The sequence below is a fragment of the Emys orbicularis genome, chromosome 1, assembly GCF_028017835.1.
Source record: "Emys orbicularis isolate rEmyOrb1 chromosome 1, rEmyOrb1.hap1, whole genome shotgun sequence".
Lineage (NCBI taxonomy): Eukaryota > Metazoa > Chordata > Testudines > Emydidae > Emys > Emys orbicularis.
The window spans coordinates 71,024,036-71,042,165 of record NC_088683.1 but is presented as its reverse complement, the minus strand read 5'-3'; the positions used below and the strand labels follow the sequence as shown (position 1 = coordinate 71,042,165).

At 47.6% G+C, this 18,130-nt stretch overlaps 1 protein-coding gene across 2 annotated transcripts in view; it reads right to left on the bottom strand.

Annotated features, from left to right (window-relative positions):
* TBC1D15 (TBC1 domain family member 15) overlaps positions 1–18,130 on the bottom strand; it is a 99,195-nt gene that overhangs the window by 14,876 nt on the left and 66,189 nt on the right. For both annotated transcript variants that reach the window (XM_065397586.1, XM_065397587.1), the window contains 2 exons: positions 17,037–17,136; positions 16,478–16,575 (listed from right to left, as the gene is read on the bottom strand). In XM_065397586.1, coding sequence (XP_065253658.1) covers positions 16,478–16,575; positions 17,037–17,136 — 198 coding nt within the window. The remainder of the gene's footprint in view (positions 1–16,477; positions 16,576–17,036; positions 17,137–18,130) is intronic.

The window sequence follows — 18,130 nt, the reverse complement described above, 5'->3', positions numbered from 1 at the left end:
CCCGAGCCCTGATTAGGGGGCGGAGCCTGGCTGATTAGGGGACCTATAAAAGAGGCCTCCCAGCCAGGCAGCGAGCAGCGGTCGGCAAACAGGGCGGCTAACAGGGGAGTTTAAGTGGGAGTGAGTCGCATTGGAGGAGAAGGTATCTGTACTTGCGTCTGTCTTTGTGGTGCTTGTATGTGTAGAGGCCTGTAGGGGCAGTGTGCTGAGCCCCGAGCCCTGATTAGGGGGCGGAGCCTGGCTGATTAGGGGACCTATAAAAGAGGCCTCCCAGCCAGGCAGCGAGCAGCGGTCGGCAAACAGGGCGGCTAACAGGGGAGTTTAAGTGGGAGTGAGTCTCATTGGAGGAGAAGGTATCTGTACTTGCGTCTGTCTTTGTGGTGCTTGTATGTGTAGAGGCCTGTAGGGGCAGTGTGCTGAGCCCCGAGCCCTGATTAGGGGGCGGAGCCTGGCTGATTAGGGGACCTATAAAAGAGGCCTCCCAGCCAGGCAGCGAGCAGCTAGCAGCGGTCGGCAAACAGGGCGGCTAACAGGGGAGTTTAAGTGGGAGTGAGTCTCATTGGAGGAGAAGGTATCTGTACTTGCGTCTGTCTTTGTGGTGCTTGTATGTGTAGAGGCCTGTAGGGGCAGTGTGCTGAGCCCCGAGCCCTGATTAGGGGGCGGAGCCTGGCTGATTAGGGGACCTATAAAAGAGGCCTCCCAGCCAGGCAACGAGCAGCGGTCGGCAAACAGGGTGGCTAACAGGGGAGTTTAAGTGGGAGTTTACAGGGGGAGGTGGAAGGGGAGGCAGGAGGGCGCGGTGGTCGGTGTGCTTTGTGTCCCCAGAGGCTGCAGGCAGAGACCATGGCAGCCATGAGCCAGGCAGCAGGGGACGCAATGCAGATGAAAGCATGTAGCAGCTGTGGTATGTATATAGTCCTAGCAGGTGCACCTGATCAGAGGTATGTTTGTATGAAATGCCGCCTACTTGCTCTGTTAGAGGAAAAGGTTCGGGGGTTGGAGATGCAGGTAGAGACCCTGGTAGAGTTTAGAAGGGGGTTTGAACAGCTAATGGAGCAAAGGCAAGGGGTAACTGAAGGGGAATGCTCAAGGGTGCAGGTGGAAGCGGGGGCTATGGTCTGTGAGGGGGGAATGTCGGGGGGAGAACAAGAGCAGTGGAAGCATGTGACCGTGAGAAGCAGGCCAAGGAAAAGGAGGGCTAGTGAGGGGGAAATAGAACTCAGGAACAGGTTTGGGTGTTTGGCTAACGAGGAGGGGACGCAGCAGGTGGTAACTGATGGTGGGAGGCAGAGGAAGAAAAGAAGGGCAGCTAGTCCAATAGACAGGGGGGAGGAGTTGATGGAGACGGCATCAATACTCAGCCCCGGGGGGATACAGGGTGGCAATAGGGGGACTATAAGGGTAAATGGAGACAGACAGGACTTACGGCCGCAGGGAACAGGGGATAGACTGGTAGATTGCGCTGCCCCTAGGCAAAGGCAGGTGTATGTGATTGGGGACTCCTTACTGAGGAGGTTAGACAGGCCTGTGACCAGGGCGGACCCGGAAAACAGAAGGGTGTGCTGTCTGCCGGGAGCTAAGATACGGGATGTGGACCTGCGGTTGAAAAGGATCCTAAAGGGAGCAGGTAAGAACCCCTTGATCGTCCTTCACGTAGGAACGAATGACACGGCTAGGTTCTCGCTAGAGAGAATCAAGGGAGATTATGCCAGGCTGGGGAAGACGCTTAAGGAAGTTGAGGCTCAGATTATCTTCAGTGGGATTCTGCCTGTTCCTAGAGAAGGACAGCAAAGGGCAGACAGAATTGTGAGGATAAATAGCTGGCTGAGGGAGTGGTGCTATAAGGAGGGCTTTGGGATGTATGGCCACTGGGAGGCGTTCGGGGACAGACAGCTGTTCTCGCGGGATGGACTTCACCTGAGTAGGGAAGGAAATAGACTTCTGGGAGGGAGGCTGGCTCATCTCATCAAAAGGGCTTTAAACTAGGAACTTGGGGGAGACGGTTGGGAGATGTCCAGTTAATCTCCACGCCAGATTCCAACACTGAAAATGAGGACGCAGAGATAAGCACAGATATAGATAGGGGTAGGGAATTGGACATTAGAAGGACGGGGCGGATGGACACTAGGGGGTCCGTACCAAAGTGCATAACTAATGGGAGAAAGGACAGACAGCATACGGTAAGATGTTTATACACCAATGCGAGAAGCCTAGGTAACAAAATGGAGGAACTGGAGCTCCTGGTCCAAGAAATGAAACCTGATATCGTAGGAATAACCGAAACATGGTGGAACTGTAGTCATGACTGGAGTACAGGTATCGAAGGGTATGTGCTGTTTAGGAATGACCGGAAAAAAGGTAAAGGTGGGGGTGTGGCACTGTATGTGAATAATGAACTAAAATGTAAAGAAATAATAAGTGATGGAATGGATAAGACAGAGTCTGTCTGGGCAATGATTACACTGGGTAAAAGAACTACTAGAGCCTCCCCTGAGATACTGCTTGGGGTGTGCTATAGACCGCCGGGATCTAGCCTGGATGCGGACAGAGAACTATTTAATGTTTTTAAGGAAGTAAAAACTAATAAGAGCTGTGTGATCATGGGGGACTTTAACTTCCCAGACATAGATTGGGGAACAAATGCTAGTAACAATAATAGGGCTCAGATGTTCCTAGACGTGCTAGCAGATGAATTCCTTCAGCAAGTAGTAGCTGAACCGACGAGGGGGGATGCCATTTTAGATTTGGTGCTGGTGAGTAGTGAGGACCTAGTTGAGGAAATGATAGTAGGGGACAACCTTGGCTCGAGTGACCATGAGCTAATTCGGTTTAAACTAAATGGAAGGATTAACAGAAATAAAACTGTGACTAAGGTTTACGATTTCAAAAAGGCCAACTTTTATAAACTAAGGCAACTACTTAGGGAAATGGATTGGGCTAACATACTTAGAGCTAAAGGCAGATGAGGCCTGGGATTATTTCAAGCTGAAGTTGCACGACCTGTCCGAGGCCTGCATCCCGAGAAAGGGGAAACGGTTAGTAGGCAGGAGAATTAGACCTAACTGGATGAGCGGGCGTCTCAAAGGGGCGATTAAGAAAAAACAGAAAGCGTACAAAGAATGGAAGAGGGGGCAGATCGGTAAGGAAACCTACCTTATTGAGGTCAGAGCATGTAGGGATGCGGTGAGAAAGGCCAAAAGCCGTGTAGAGTTGGACCTCGCGAGGGGAATTAAATCCAATAGTAAGAGGTTTTATAGCCATATAAATAGGAAGAAAACAAAGAAAGAGGAAGTGGGACCGCTGAAGCATGTAAATGGAGTGGAGATTAAGGATAATCTAGGCATGGCACAATATCTAAATGAATATTTTGCATCAGTATTTAATAAGGCTAATGAAGGGTTTAGGAATAGAGGGAGCGGGACAGAGGGGAATAAAGGAGGGGCGATTGACATTACAGTATCAGAGGTGGAAGCCAAGCTTGACCAGCTAAATGGGACTAAATCGGGCGGACCGGATGATCTCCATCCTAGAATATTGAAGGAGCTGGCGCGAGAAATTGCAAGCCCCTTGGCGATAATTTTTAATAAATCTGTAAACTCAGGGGTGGTACCGATGGACTGGAAAATAGCTAATGTGGTTCCTATTTTTAAGAAGGGGAAAAAAAGTGACCCGGGTAACTACAGACCTGTTAGTTTAACTTCTGTAGTATGCAAGGTCTTGGAAAAAATTTTGAAGGAAAAAGTAGTTAAGGACCTTGAGGTGAATGGCAATTGGGACAAATTACAACATGGGTTTACGAAAGGCAGATCGTGCCAAACCAACTTGATCTCCTTCTTTGAGAAAGTAACAGACCTTCTAGATAAAGGAAATGCGGTGGATCTAATTTACCTCGATTTTAGTAAAGCGTTTGATACTGTCCCGCACGAGGAATTATTGGTTAAATTGGAAAAGATGGGGATTGATATTAAATTCCAGAGATGGATAAAAAACTGGTTAAAGGGGAGACTGCAACGGGTAGTACTGAAAGGTGAACTGTCGGGTTGGACGGAGGTCACCAGTGGGGTTCCTCAAGGTTCGGTTTTGGGTCCGATTTTATTCAATCTATTCGTTACTGACCTCGGAACCGAATGTAGGAGTGGGCTGATAAAGTTTGCGGATGACACAAAGTTGGGAGGTATTGCCAATTCGGAGAAGGATAGGGATATTCTGCAGGGAGACTTGGATGACCTTGTAAATTGGAGTAAAAATAATAGGATGAGATTTAATAGTGAGAAGTGTAAGGTGATGCATTTAGGGATGACTAATAAGAATTTTAGTTATAAGTTAGGGACGCATAGGTTGGAAGTGACGGAGGAGGAGAAGGACCTCGGAGTCCTGCTTGATCGTAGGATGACTATGAGTCGGCAATGTGACGTGGCTGTGAAAAAAGCTAATGCGATTTTGGGATGCGTCAGGCGAGGTATTTCTAGTAGGGACAGGGAGGTGCTGCTTCCGTTATACAAGGCGCTGGTGAGACCTCATTTGGAGTACTGTGTGCAGTTCTGGTCTCCTATGTTTAAAAAGGATGAACTCAAACTGGAACGGGTACAGAGAAGGGCCACTAGGATGATCCGAGGAATGGAAAACCTTTCCTATGAAAGGAGACTCGAGGAGCTCGGTTTGTTTAGCCTAACCAAAAGAAGGCTGAGGGGGGATATGATTGCTATCTTTAAATATATCAAAGGGATTAATACCAAGGAGGGAGAGGAATTATTTCAGCTCAGTAGTAATGTGGACACGAGAACGAATGGATATAAACTGGCCGTGGGGAAGTTTAGGCTTGAAATTAGAAGAAGGTTTCTAACAGTCAGAGGGGTGAAATTTTGGAACAGCCTTCCGAGGGAAACGGTGGAGGCGAAAGACCTTTCTGACTTCAAGATTAGGCTTGATAAGTTTATGGAGGGAATGGTTTGAAGGGATAACGTGATTTTAGTCAATTAGGCATTAACGTGCCATCGCGGGTAAAATGAGGGTCCGGCTGTAGAATCTTGCCTGTATGCTCGGGGTTCTACTGATCGCCATATTTGGGGTCGGGAAGGAATTTTCCTCCAGGGTAGATTGGCAGAGGCCCTGGAGGTTTTTCGCCTTCCTCCGCAGCATAGGGCAGGGCTCGCAGGCTGGAATATTCTGTTGTGAGTGGGTCAGCTTTTGTGGCCTGCATCATGCGGGAGGTCAGACTAGATGACCATATTGGTCCCTTCTGACCTTAAAGTCTATGAGTCTATGAGTCTATTGTTGCAGGGGCCGCATCCGGAGCATGGCATGGCGGACCACATAAATGCACGCTGCCATGTGGCCCAGCAGGTGCAGATAGACCCTGGCTGTAGTCAGAGGGAACGAACGTGATGAGGTTCGTCAACATGTGGAACCTTTCCAGCGGCAGGAACGCCCTGGCACAGGTCGAGTCAAGGACCACTCCAATGAACATTATCCTCTGCACCGGCACTAACACTGACTTTTTGTCATTTACCAGTAGGCCCACACAGCGGCACGTAGCTTGAAGCACCACGACATCCCTTTGGACTTGAGACCTGGAGCTGCCCTTGACAAGCCAGTTGTTGAGGTACGGGTAGTTCTGGATACCCCAGTGCCTGAGGTAAGCCGCTACCACTGACATACACTTGGTAAACACTCTCAGTGCTGTCGCCATGCCGAATGGGAGGACTGCAAACTGGTTGCTACCGCTCCTAGCGGTAGCAACCCCTTTACCTCCTGTGGGAGGAGACTCTCGTGAGAGGGGTCCCTGACGAGGGACAGGGAAGGCGGGTGGGAAGGGGGGTAGAAAGGAACTGGAGGGTATAACCCTGTTCCACTGTGCTGAGGACTGATCGGTCCAAGGTTATAGCTGTCCAGGCAGGGAGGAAGGGGGAAAGGCAGGTGGAGAACACAAGGAAGGATGGATCCAGGGAATAGTCTGGTAGGTCGCCCTCAGGGCACCCTCAAAATGACCATTTGACCTCCTGCTTACTCCGGGTCTAGGCCGACTGGACAGAGGGTGGAGGTGGGTGGCTCAGACGGCGCTTGTAGCCCTTGGCTCATTTATGGGGCTGGTCCTGCCGAGGCTGGCTCCCCTGGCCCTTGGGACGTAGAGATCCTGGGTCTTCAGGGTGGTGTGGGAGTCCTTGAGGCCATGCAATTTGCAATCTGTTTGCTCCGCAAATAGGGCCTGGCCGTCGAAGGGCAGGTCCTGCATAGACGGCTGGGCCTCGGTGGACAACCCAGAAAGGAGCAGCCAAGAGGCTTGCCACATGGAGATAGCGGAAGCCATTGTGGGAGCAGCAGCGTCTGATGCCACCTGGAGTGCTGCCCTGGCCGCAGTCGTGCCCTCATCGAGGATCGCTTGGAACTCCTTCTTGGAAGCCTCGGGGAGCGACCCTTCAAACCTGGCCATGGCTTGCCACATGTTGAAGTCATATCAGCCAAGGAGGGCTTGGTGGTTGGCTACTTTTAGCTGAAGGCTGGAAGACAAATAAACCTTATGTCCGAAAAGATCCAGCCTCTTGGAGTCTTATTTTTTTGGGGGTGGCCCCGGGTTGTCTCTGCTTCTCCTTGTGGTTAAGGGTCTTGACCACAAGGGAATTGGGGGTTGGGTAGGAGTATAAGTACTCATGCCCCTTGGTTGGCACGAAGTACTTGCGTTCGTCCCTTTTAGACATAGGGGTCAGGGAAGAGGGGGTCTGCCACAGGGCATTAGTGATCTTGGAAACCCCTTCATGAAGGGACAGCCACCCTGGCAGGAGCAAAGGAGCATAGGACATCAAACAGAGTCCAAGGGATCCTCCAATTCCGCTGCCTTAAGCCCAAGATTAGAAGCGACCCTCTTCAAAAGTCCCTGGTGCACCTTGGTGTCATCCTGAGGAACTGGGTGAGGAGGCCCCGTGATAACCTCGTCTGGCGACGATGAGGACGAGGACAACACCATGGGAGCCTCCACATCAGTGGTGGGTAACCTGTGGCCCATCAGGGTAATCCCCTGGCAGGCCACCAGTTTGTTTACATTTGCACGGCTGCCTGCAGCTCCCAGGGGCCGCGATTCGCCATTCCCAGCCAATGGGAAATGCGGGAAGCGGCAGCCAGCACATCCCTGCGGCCTGCACCACTTCCTGCAGCTCCGATTGACCAGGAACGGCGAACTGCGGCCACTGGGAGCTGTGGGCAACTGTGCAAATGTAAATAAACTATCTGGCGCCCGCCAGCTGATTAGCCTGATGGGCCGCAGGTTGCCCACCACTCTTTCATGTCCATTGGTGGTTCAGCAACTTCCTCCCCAGGTCCTCCTGGACCTGTGGGGTCCTACCCTCTGAAGTCTCAAGCATCTGAGGGGAATGGTATACCGAGGCCTGAGGCTCCCAACACCAATCAGGCAGTGTGGGAAGGTTGGGTGAACCCCCAAGAGTACTATTGCATCAAACGTGAACAGGAGCTACTATGGGCCAGTTGCCGGGAGGATCGTCCTGAGTAGGGCGACCTTCCTTTTGGAGATGGGCGATGACAGCCTGGCGATTGGCAGTCTCTGGTGTCCGATCGGTCCCGGGCCCTTGAAGACGGTTGGGGGCTGGTCCCGGAGTTCTTGACGGGTGGTGCATGCCTCAGAGGTTCTGCGCCAATCTACTGGTGAAGTACGCCTCGCGTCCCTCGATCAGTGCCACCGGTTTGGGGACTGAAGAGGGCTATACTGAGCCTGCCTCTCCAGTCCTGAGGGGTGGCGGCTGCGGGCAGGCGAACGCTGGCAGGATATCCCTCTCGATGGGGAACGATACTGCTGTGGCGAGGACACACGCATAGGTCCCAATGCGGGTTTTCCCCGAGACCGGGGTACTGCGGGAGCCAGTGAGGGCGTCACCAGGAGCATCAGGATTTCCTAAGCTGCTTGAAGGGCTTCAGGCATCAACGGCACCTGAAGCTGGTAGGGGCCTGCACCGCTATCTGGAGTCGCAGGCAAGGCATAGGATGGGCTGCACCACTCAACTTCCTGAGGGGGATATTGAGCTGCCCTACATGGGTCTTGGCTCTCCCTGCCCTTTCCTTTCCCTTGTGGGAGGTAGGAGATCTTCCCCTCAAAATCTTATTTGGCTTCTTGACAGGAGTTGTGGAGGGAGACCAGTGTCGGCTTGTGGATGGCGCCGGGGGAGCACTACCCATGGAGGCCACGGTGCTCGGTGTGGAGTCGGACCGCGCGCCGGTGCGAATGCCGACTCCATTAGGAGTGCTCTTAGATGGATATTGAGCTCCTTCTTTGTCCTAGGTTTGAAGGACTTGAAAATATGGCATTTGTCAGTTATGTACCCTTCGTCTAAGCACCTTAGGCAGCTGGTATGTGGAGCGCTGATGGACATTGGCCGTTTGCAGCGGTCGCAGGGCTTAAAGCCTGGGGACCGGGACATGACCCGACCCCCGTCTGGGTCCCGTCCGGGACTAACCAAGAGTTCAAGAACTACTACTAAGGGTAACTAAGAAAACTACTAACTATATAACTATTTTACAGGATTTCAAAGTTCGCAACAGAGAATGAAACAACGCTAGCCAAAGCAGCAGACGTTGCAGCACCGTGATTGGTGGGAAGAAGGAACTGAGGGTGCGGGGAGCTGGCAGTGCCCCTTATACCGCGCCATGCGGGCGCCACTCCAGAGGGCGCCAGTGCTGGTCCCTTAAGGATACTGCTGAGGGAAAAACTTCCGGCCAGTGCATGTGGTGAGCACACACACCTAATATGGAATGGACATGATCAAGCGCTCGAAGAAGAAATAACACTTCCTTATTCACTTTCTCCACACCATTCATGACTTTATAGGCCTCTATCACATCCCCCCATCTCCTTAGTCATCTCTTTTCCAAACTGAAAGGTTCCAGTCTTTTTAATCTCTCTGCATATGGAAGCTGTTCCATACCCTTGATCATTTTTGTTGCCCTTCTTAGAATCATAGAACTGGAAGGGACCTCGAGGGGTCATCTAGTCCAGTCCCTTGCACTCAAGCCAGGACTAAGTATTATCTACACCATCCCTGACGGATGTTTCTCCAACCCGCTCTTAAAAATCCCCAATGATGGAGATTCCACAACCTCCCTAGGCAATTTATTCCAGTGCTTAACCACTCTGACAGGAAGTTTTGGTACGTCTTCCATTTCTAATATATCTTTTTTGAGATGGGGTGACCAGAACTGCACATAGTATTTAAGGTGTGGATGTACCATGGATTTATATAATGGAATTATGACACTTACTGTTTTATTATCTATCCCTTTCCTAATGGTTCCTACCATTCTGTTAGCTTTTTTGACAGCTGCTGCACATTGAGCACATGTTTTCAGAGACCTATCCACGATGACGCCAAGATCTCTTTCTTGAGTGGTATAAACTACCGTATATACTCGATCATAAGACTGTTCGTTTATAAGATAACTCCCCCCCCCCCCAAAGATGGATAAGTAAAAATGGAAATTTTTTATAACCCATTCATAAGCCAACCCTGTAATTCAGGGGTCAGCAAACTTTGGCTCCCGGGCCATCAGGATAAGCCGCTGGTGGGCCGAGATGGTTTGTTTACCTCAAGCGTCCGCAGGCACGGAGGTAAACCTAAGTAAACAAAGTGTCCCGGCGCGCCAGCTGCTTACCCTGACGGGCTGGGACAGCAACTGGTGGGGAAATTTTTTTTGGGGGGGGGGGGGGGGAGAAGCTGGGAGTCAAGGGAGTAACCCCTGTGACCACCTCCCACATGACCCCACCCCTAGCCCGGGACCCCCACACTCTCCCCATCCCATCCCTTCCCACCTTATCTGGGGAGGATGTCTTGGGCCTGGCTGCAGCCTGCTCCGGCGGGCCAGACCAGGTGGCTCGGCCGCAGCATGTTCCAGCAGGCTGGGCCGTTGTGCTCCGGCGGGCCAGGCAGCACGGCCACAGCCTGCTCTGCAGCCTGCCAGCCCCAGAGCTGCAGCTGCTTTGGAGGCTGGGGGGAGAGCAGCGTGGCCAGAAGTGGAGAGACTCTGGCCCCGCTGGCTGTGCTGCCTCTCCTCGCTCCCTCTGTCCCACCTCTCCCTCTCTATATCCGTTCAGAAGCCGACCCCCTTCTCTGGTGCTTCCCTTTTTTACTAAAAAAATTCGGCTTATGAACGAGTATATATGGTAATTTAAATCCCTCATTTTGTATGGATAATTGGGATTATGTTTTCCATTGTGCATTAATTTGCATTTATCAACACTGAATTTCTTCTGCCATTTTGTTGCCCAGTCACCCAGTTTTGTGAGATCCCTCTGTAACTCTTCACAGTTTGCTTTGGGCTTAACGATCTTGAGTAATTTTGTATCTGCAAATTTTGCGACCTCACTGTTTACCTCTTTTTCCAGATCATTTATGAATATGTTGAACAGCACTGTCCCAGTACAGTTCCCTGGGGGACACCACTATTTACCATTTATTCTTTCTTCCTACAGCACATGAAGCTATTGATTCATGAACTAATGTCCTGCAGCCAGCATTTCTAAGGTAAAATATACTGCTCTCAAAACATAAATCGAACTACTTTCACATTTTTAATCAGAATTTTCTACACATCTTAAACTGATAACATTTAATTTGTATCAAACAAATGCTAATTATAAAGGATGGTGTATACAGGTTTTTTTTTTTATAATTTTTGTGTTTTTTTTAAACAATATTTCCATTTTGTATGCAAATGCAATATGAGAACATTCCAATATTACACTGGTAAACACTGAAATACTGAAATTATGTACTCAGGTGTAACCTAACAAACTTTTCTATAAAAAATGTCACTATACATATATACATGAATGAGTCAATTTGAAAAGACCGCTTGTTAGCTCTATCCCATTCCAAAAGTTATAGAAAGATGTGTAAGCTCTCTTCCAGCTTACTCTGAAGAAGTTGCTTAATTATTACAATTACACAGTAAAAATGGAAAGTAGTAGTACTTTGGTGTTGAATGCCCTTTCACACTATTCTATTACATGTTAACATTTTTTGCACAGTATGCTTTACTTGACTAGTTCAAGTAAGAACTCTTTCACTCAACCTACTGTATTTAGTTATTACAGGAGCATGAAAAAATAGGTTTACTCCACGGTTATAAGGTGATCTTGAAGCATTTAAAGTAAGGAGAGATTGTCAGCCTTAAACTCATAGCCAATTCAGAGTTACAGCAGACCTTTCAAATTGCTGTAAACACCTGTTGCATTTAATTTTACTACCATATAGAACTCACTTATATGCTGTGGCAAGTTTTATGAAGGATATTTAGCTCTATACAGGAACACGGGAATTGTTATAATGGATCATTAGTTTTATGCTGTTGTGTCCAGAAATCAATAAAGTCCTAAAGCAAATGCTGCACAGAAGGCAGACATTCACTAGGCCAGTTAAACAATACTGTATTTTGGTGGGAAGAGAAGACTGGTAGCAGGGAAAAGGCATAAGCAATTCCTTCTTGTAACCGCCTGGTGCTCTGTTTGTGCCTTTGATGCCAGGGGTTTGATATTAGAAGTAATTTCTATCCTAGCTAGCACAATTATAGTTTCTACTCTATTTAAGATTGAGGGTCACTGCTATTGAAGCTAAAAGAATAGTCTATTTTATTCTTGCACAATTGTCATTGCAATGTACACAGCCCTTCACTAGAACTGCATAAATCTGAGTGATATCCAAACCAAAATCAATTAAAAATGTTTAATTACAATGCAATTAATCTTGAAAGTTTCATTTCACTAAGCCATGACAGATTAAGAACCTATTTCAAATATCTGATGCTCCTTTTTGTAATTAACCTCAATCCATTCTTTAAAAAGAAAATGTGAAAGGTGCCTTCCGGCATGTTGTTGACCCCACTGAAATACCCATAAATGAAGCTGCCATTGACTTAGCCATGGATAACAGTACCACCCCTGACACCGGGACAGTTCTGTGGCTAAGGGGGTATGCTGGACGCCCCATTGGGCAGCTCTATGAGGCCCTCGAAAGGGTAAGGTGGCCTTCAGCCCAAGCCCTACCCATTAGTTCCCACCCACCACACACCAGCCCACAGCCCAGATCCCAGCACCCGGAGCGTTCATTCGTAGAACGGAAAATGTTTGGATTCTTGTTGTATAAAGGCCTCACTAAGGAGGTTGTGCGTAAGCTCAACAGTGAGCAGCAAAAAGCCTTGGCCATAGCTCTGGGATGGGAAGAGCGACTAGAACCTTCCCAGCCAAAAAACGGATAACGGCCAGGTGCTTGGCAGTGGCCAGCACCCGGCCAGGGGACCCCTGCCCCTATTATCCGCTAGTTTTTGACAAGGGTCTCATCATCCCCTTTTTGCTGGACACAGGGGCACAGGTGTCCATTATTCCCCCTCACGTCCCCCACACCTCCACAGGACACACTATCTACGTGCAAGGCCTCAATAGCACAGAGCCCCGCCCAGAAGTAAAGGTACATGCATACATAAACCACACACCAGTAACATTTCGGGCCCTAGTGGGGCCCACGCCCCTCCTCGGAGTCAAGGAGTTACGGCGTTTCAAGCTGGCCGAAGCCGTACTCGAGGCACTGCCTGTCACCCTATCTGGTACCAGTGCTCCCCACGAACCCGAACTGCTTAACCCCACACCCTGGAAATACAGACCAATACCCACTGCCCCAGCAGGTCAACCACACATTGCCCAGCTCATTGAGACACTGCTCAATGAGAATAAAATTCGGCAGGTGTCAGCGAGCAAATATCTATCCAGTGCGTGGGGAATCCCAAAACCACACAAGCCCAACGAGTCCGCTAAATGGGATATCCCCACTATTGAGCGCATCCTACTGGATGACACAAACCAATGGGCATGTACAATAGACCTAAAAGATATGTTCTATCAGGTCCCCCCTCTATGATCCCAAGGGACTGTTAAACTTTGCTTACCAGGGAGCCCAGTACCAATGGCAAGCGTGTTCCCAAGGGTACAAAAACTCACCTGCCTGTGCCAGTGAGGCCCTAACCCGCACGTTAGAAAAGGTACCATCCCTCCCCAACGTCTATGTCGTCTACTATGTGGATGACATTCTCATAACTGGTGCCACACCAACCGAAGTACAAAAGGTTGCTAAACAGGTCCAGGCCGCTTTATCCACCAATGGGTGGAACCTAAGTCTGCCTAAAAGTGTCCTCACTGCTGCTTCTACCTTTCAGTTCCTAGGTTTTGCTGTGGAGAAGGGACGGCTGTGCCACTTAACCTATCACCCACTACTGGCTTAGTGCATGTCGTAACAGGCCCTAGACGGGCAACCTCTCTTTTATGTCTTCACAGAAATCACCTGCCATGATTGCCACCCCGCCTCAAGAAAACCCCCTGGTTGCCTGGGTAAAAGCCTACGCCCTGCAGGAGGTCCTCATCGGGAACCTGTCAGATGTCCCCTCATCACATGATTGTGTCACCTGCACAAGATGGGAGGCCTCAGAGGAAGGATCCCCTTTCCTCTGGAAGTTCCTCCCTCTCACTAACCTAACTCCACAGTATCCAGCCTCAGCCTGCAACACCACAAACTGGGTCCATCGACCCCTATTCACGTGCAACACCACCAGTGACGACCGGAAACACAACTCATTCGCCCCTGTTGCGTTTAACTTTACAGCAAATCCGGGGACTGTCGCTTGGTCTGGAGGCCCTCACCAACATCACAGCCGAAGGGCTTCGTCGAACCAGCGACGCTCTCACAATCCTGGCCAACTACGCCGAGCAGAACCGTCTTCTGATCCAGACCATCCTACAGAAGGACTTTTGTGTTGCCTTGGAGGACCTTGATCCTCGCTTTAAGGGACAATGTTGCCTGCGCCTTCAGCCCGGGTGGAACAACATCTCCGCCGTGGCTAACCAACTATCCTCCTTTGCCATCCAAATTCGTAAGGAGCGTGAGCAGTGGGATTGGTGGCAAGCCCAGTGGTCCAGCTGGGGGCTGGGATCCTGGGCCCAGTCCATTAAGCAGTGGCTTATTACTGTGGCTATCATTCTTGTGGCCTTTCTGTTGGGGATAGCAGTGGTCAAGCAGCTGATTCACAGGGTTGTGTCAGCCCTGCCCTTGCAGGCGAGGTACTCCTCCATTCCCCTTAACAGCAGCGAACCATCACCCCTAGATTACTTAGATAGTGAGGACCTGTAACCCCTCTGGCCTTGGTCTTTGCACGGGGCAACCCCCTCACAGCCCGTGAGGGTCGGCCAGGGGGGCATGTCTGTTACAGCTGTCTCCCTGCTGCATTCCTTTTTCCCCTCTCCTTTCTGTTTGTCCTGTGTGGCCGCCCCTCCCGGCCATTGTACTAACTAAAGTCACAGCCCTATTCATAGGAATGGCTTGTACAGACTAACTGGAGCCATTGCTCTGCCAGGGGAGGGGGCTTCTTGCTTCTTATACACACACACACACACTTAATATTTAGATATGATATAGAGATGTTATACAAAACTGACATAAAATGTCAAACCAATAATTAGTATTCAGATTCCTCTATAGACTTTTTAGAAATAGCTGTACGTTTATATAGTTCATTCGGAATCAACAGTGCTCAAAATGGCATTATCCCGAACTAGATTTCTCCCGATTAAATTTTGAGGGTCTGATCTTACAGCCTCTTTGTGCACAGTACAACACACTGAAGGAAAACGATAGCAGCGCTGTACTGTACTCATAGTACACAACTTAATGAAGGATGTTACTGAGGATATAAAAAAAAACACCAAATATGAGAGAGACAAACAATGTAAAACTGCTACATCAGAACAGTCTATTGGTCCACTGTCTGGTAACTTGCCTCAGCAGATGCTTCAAAAATGGTGGGGTGAGGAACCTCAAAAAAACATAAAATTGCCAGCGTACAGTGTTACACCATTGGGAAGGGAAAAGGAAAGGGTGGAAAAAACTACTTCCAAACTCCTCTTTTGTGATCACCTTATGCCATGGAATAATAGGCTAAATTCTTTTGTATTTGTGAATTGTGGTTCATTAGTAAATGTTATTTATAAAGTTATCTAATCATTTGAAATTCTGATGAACTATTTGCCTCAATAACCTCTTAAGGCAGAAAACTCCATAGGCTGACTTTACATTGGCTAAAAATTATTACCTCTTTGCAGTTTTAAATTTACTGCCCTTCCATTTCTTTGAATGACCCCTTTTTCATTTATGGGATAAAGTGAATAAAAAAGTGTCAAATCAGTTTTCATTGTAATAATAATTGTATATACCTCAATCTGGCTGTCTCCATTTTTTTTCTGTTTCAGGCCAATTATTCAGTTTTATGTAATATCTTTCTATTGCCCACCCTTCTGCTTTGTGCGATTAATTGAGCTATTTTATTTATACGGTCTGGACCTTTTCTATTATCTACTATACCCTTTTTGAAGTAAGTTGATTATATATTTGGGGTAAGATCATGCTAACATTTAATGTGGTGTTGTATTTTATTTTGTATTTCTCACTTTTAAAAATTATATTCAAGATTATAATTTGTTTAATTGGCATCATCAGGATAATTCCTAGACCAACTCAGCCCACAATAGTATCCTACTAGCTCAGAGTCCATCAGTATTTCCATTTTTCCAGTAAGCATTGTCTTATATTAATCTACATATTTCTGGCATTGTGCAGCCCAATTACCCAGACTGATTAGATCCCCCAACAGTATTTTACAACCCCCTCCACTTGGATTAACTCAGGGCAGGTCTTCACTACGGGGGGGGGTCGATTTAAGATACGCAAATTCAGCTACGCGAATAGCGTAGCTGAATTCGACGTATCGGAGCCGACTTACCCCGCTGTGAGGACGGCGGCAAAATCGACCTCCGCGGCTCCCAGTCGACGGCGCTTACTCCCACCTCTGCTGGTGGAGTAAGAGCGTCGATTCGGGGATCGATTGTCGCGTCCCGACGAGACGCGATAATCCGATCCCCGGGAGATCGATTTCTACCCGCTGATTCAGGCGGGTAGTGTAGACCTAGCCTCAGTTAGTTTTGTGTTGAAAGCAAGTTTCCTTGTCTCACTATTCACTTCATCAGACATGTCATTTATAAAAATATGGAACACGTTTAACCCCAGTACCAATCCTGGGAATGCCCCAATAGATTTTTCACCTTTCTGAGAAGCAGCCATTTATTTTGGCTGTTTCCTATAACCTAACCAGTTTTTCAACCCTGACCTGAGCATTACCAGAGCATCGGTGGTTATTTTCCTTAAGAGTCTTTTCTGATGGATCTCGTCAAATACTTTTTGAAAAGCCAAGTAAATTATATCCATCATATCACTCCAGTATTACAGTAACTTTAAAAGTCTTCTTATAGGTTAGAGAGGCACAATTTATCTACAAAAGCTGTACTAGTTTGTCCCCATCATGTCAGATTTATCCCATTGTTTTACTACACTGCCTTTGATTTTGCTTTCAATCATCTTCCATAAATATCTAATTATGTTCTTACCTCCCATAATCGAAGAATATCTTGAAAGCTAAATTCTCTTTTAAATCGGATCAGAAGCCATCGGAAGCAAAAATAAAGGTATCCCGAGTCTTGAGATTCTAGGAAAAGAATGTCACATTTTTTATGAATATCAAACAAAGAAAATATGCATCTTATAGGGCTGTTATCCTGCCATCAATTTGTAAAACTAAGTCTCCAATAAAATCAGTGAGAAGTACTGCTTAAATATCAATGGCATAACATAGTTCTGTTATATTTTGCTATCCATGAAAACCAATTAAAAAACCTATTAAATGTTTTTAATTTGAATATTTATTGTTCATTTAGGACAACAGCGTACCTAGTGATACATTAAGGACTCTGCACTCTAGGGCTCAGAGAAATAAAACAGTAAGTTTCTTTTCTTTCAAAGGCATTGTACTAAAGCCAAATTATTAGAATGTGGCAGTCCTGCATTAATAATGTAACAGATTCATGTTGGAAAAGTGTGTAAGGGCCCTTTAGAATGTCTATGCATCTCTCTCTAAAAGTAAAAAGTTGTTTGAGTTATTACACATACCTAAGTAACTGCAAAATCCACTGTCTAGCAAGCGAAGCAAAGTACTCAGTTGAATTAGCTGTGTCTTCATACCCTGCATTTGTTCCTCAAAGTTCTCGTGCTTGATGGGAAATAATTTAGCACTCTGTCAGGTATTGATACTGGTAAATAGTTCACTACGTCAAATACTGTTATAAACCACAACACTACTATTAGTTTACATGCAAGTTAAATTCATTGTCCTGGTAACAGAAGGTTGGACCCTTTAACTGTTTCACATACTAAGCGTTTAAAAGGATGGAGCCAAGTTCTGGTAAATTTTGCCTTCAATTGGAAGCTTAAAGCAATAAACAATGAACTGTGTCTCTGGCTCAGGGATATTTGTACTTAAACTTCCACAGTCATACTTACACTGCAACTTGGATACAAGATTTGGAGTGAATAAATTCATCTGCCTCCAAATTGGAGCTAGAGAGTTGTAGGCAGGAATAGACAGACTAGAGAAAATTATTAAAATGTTATCAGAGGACAACTGAGTATTTTATTCTAAACCATTGTACTTGTGTTTCACAACATCCCATATACAGAGTTGTTCTTGGAAATGAGCACTTGTTTAAATTAATAAAAATTGTAAAAATTATATTACCCTACAAGAGCTGGGGCATGTACAAAATTCATGTTTGCAGTATATCATCTATGCAATAACAGTCATTCTTTATGGACCAGACCCTCAACTCCATCACTGCTGTGCCCAATCCAGCAGGACAGAAGAGGAATTTACTCACCTTGTGCAGTAATGATGGTTCTTCGAGATGGGTGTTCCACACTAGGTACGTTTGCATCCCTGCACTGCTGATCGTTGAACTTTGGTAGCAGTGTCTGTTCGGTCCACACATGGGCTGTGCCCCCCCGTGCTCTGCCATGAGGCTAACCAGCATTGCGCAGGCGAACCCTCCTCAGTTTCTTCTCTACCCACAGAGTCAATAATGAGAACTCCAAAGTAGAGGGGAGGAGAGTGGGTCGTGGAGCACCCATAGGGACACACATCTCAAAGAATCATTGTTACGGCACAAGATGAGTAACTTCCTCTTCTTCTTCTTCAAGTATTGTTCCTA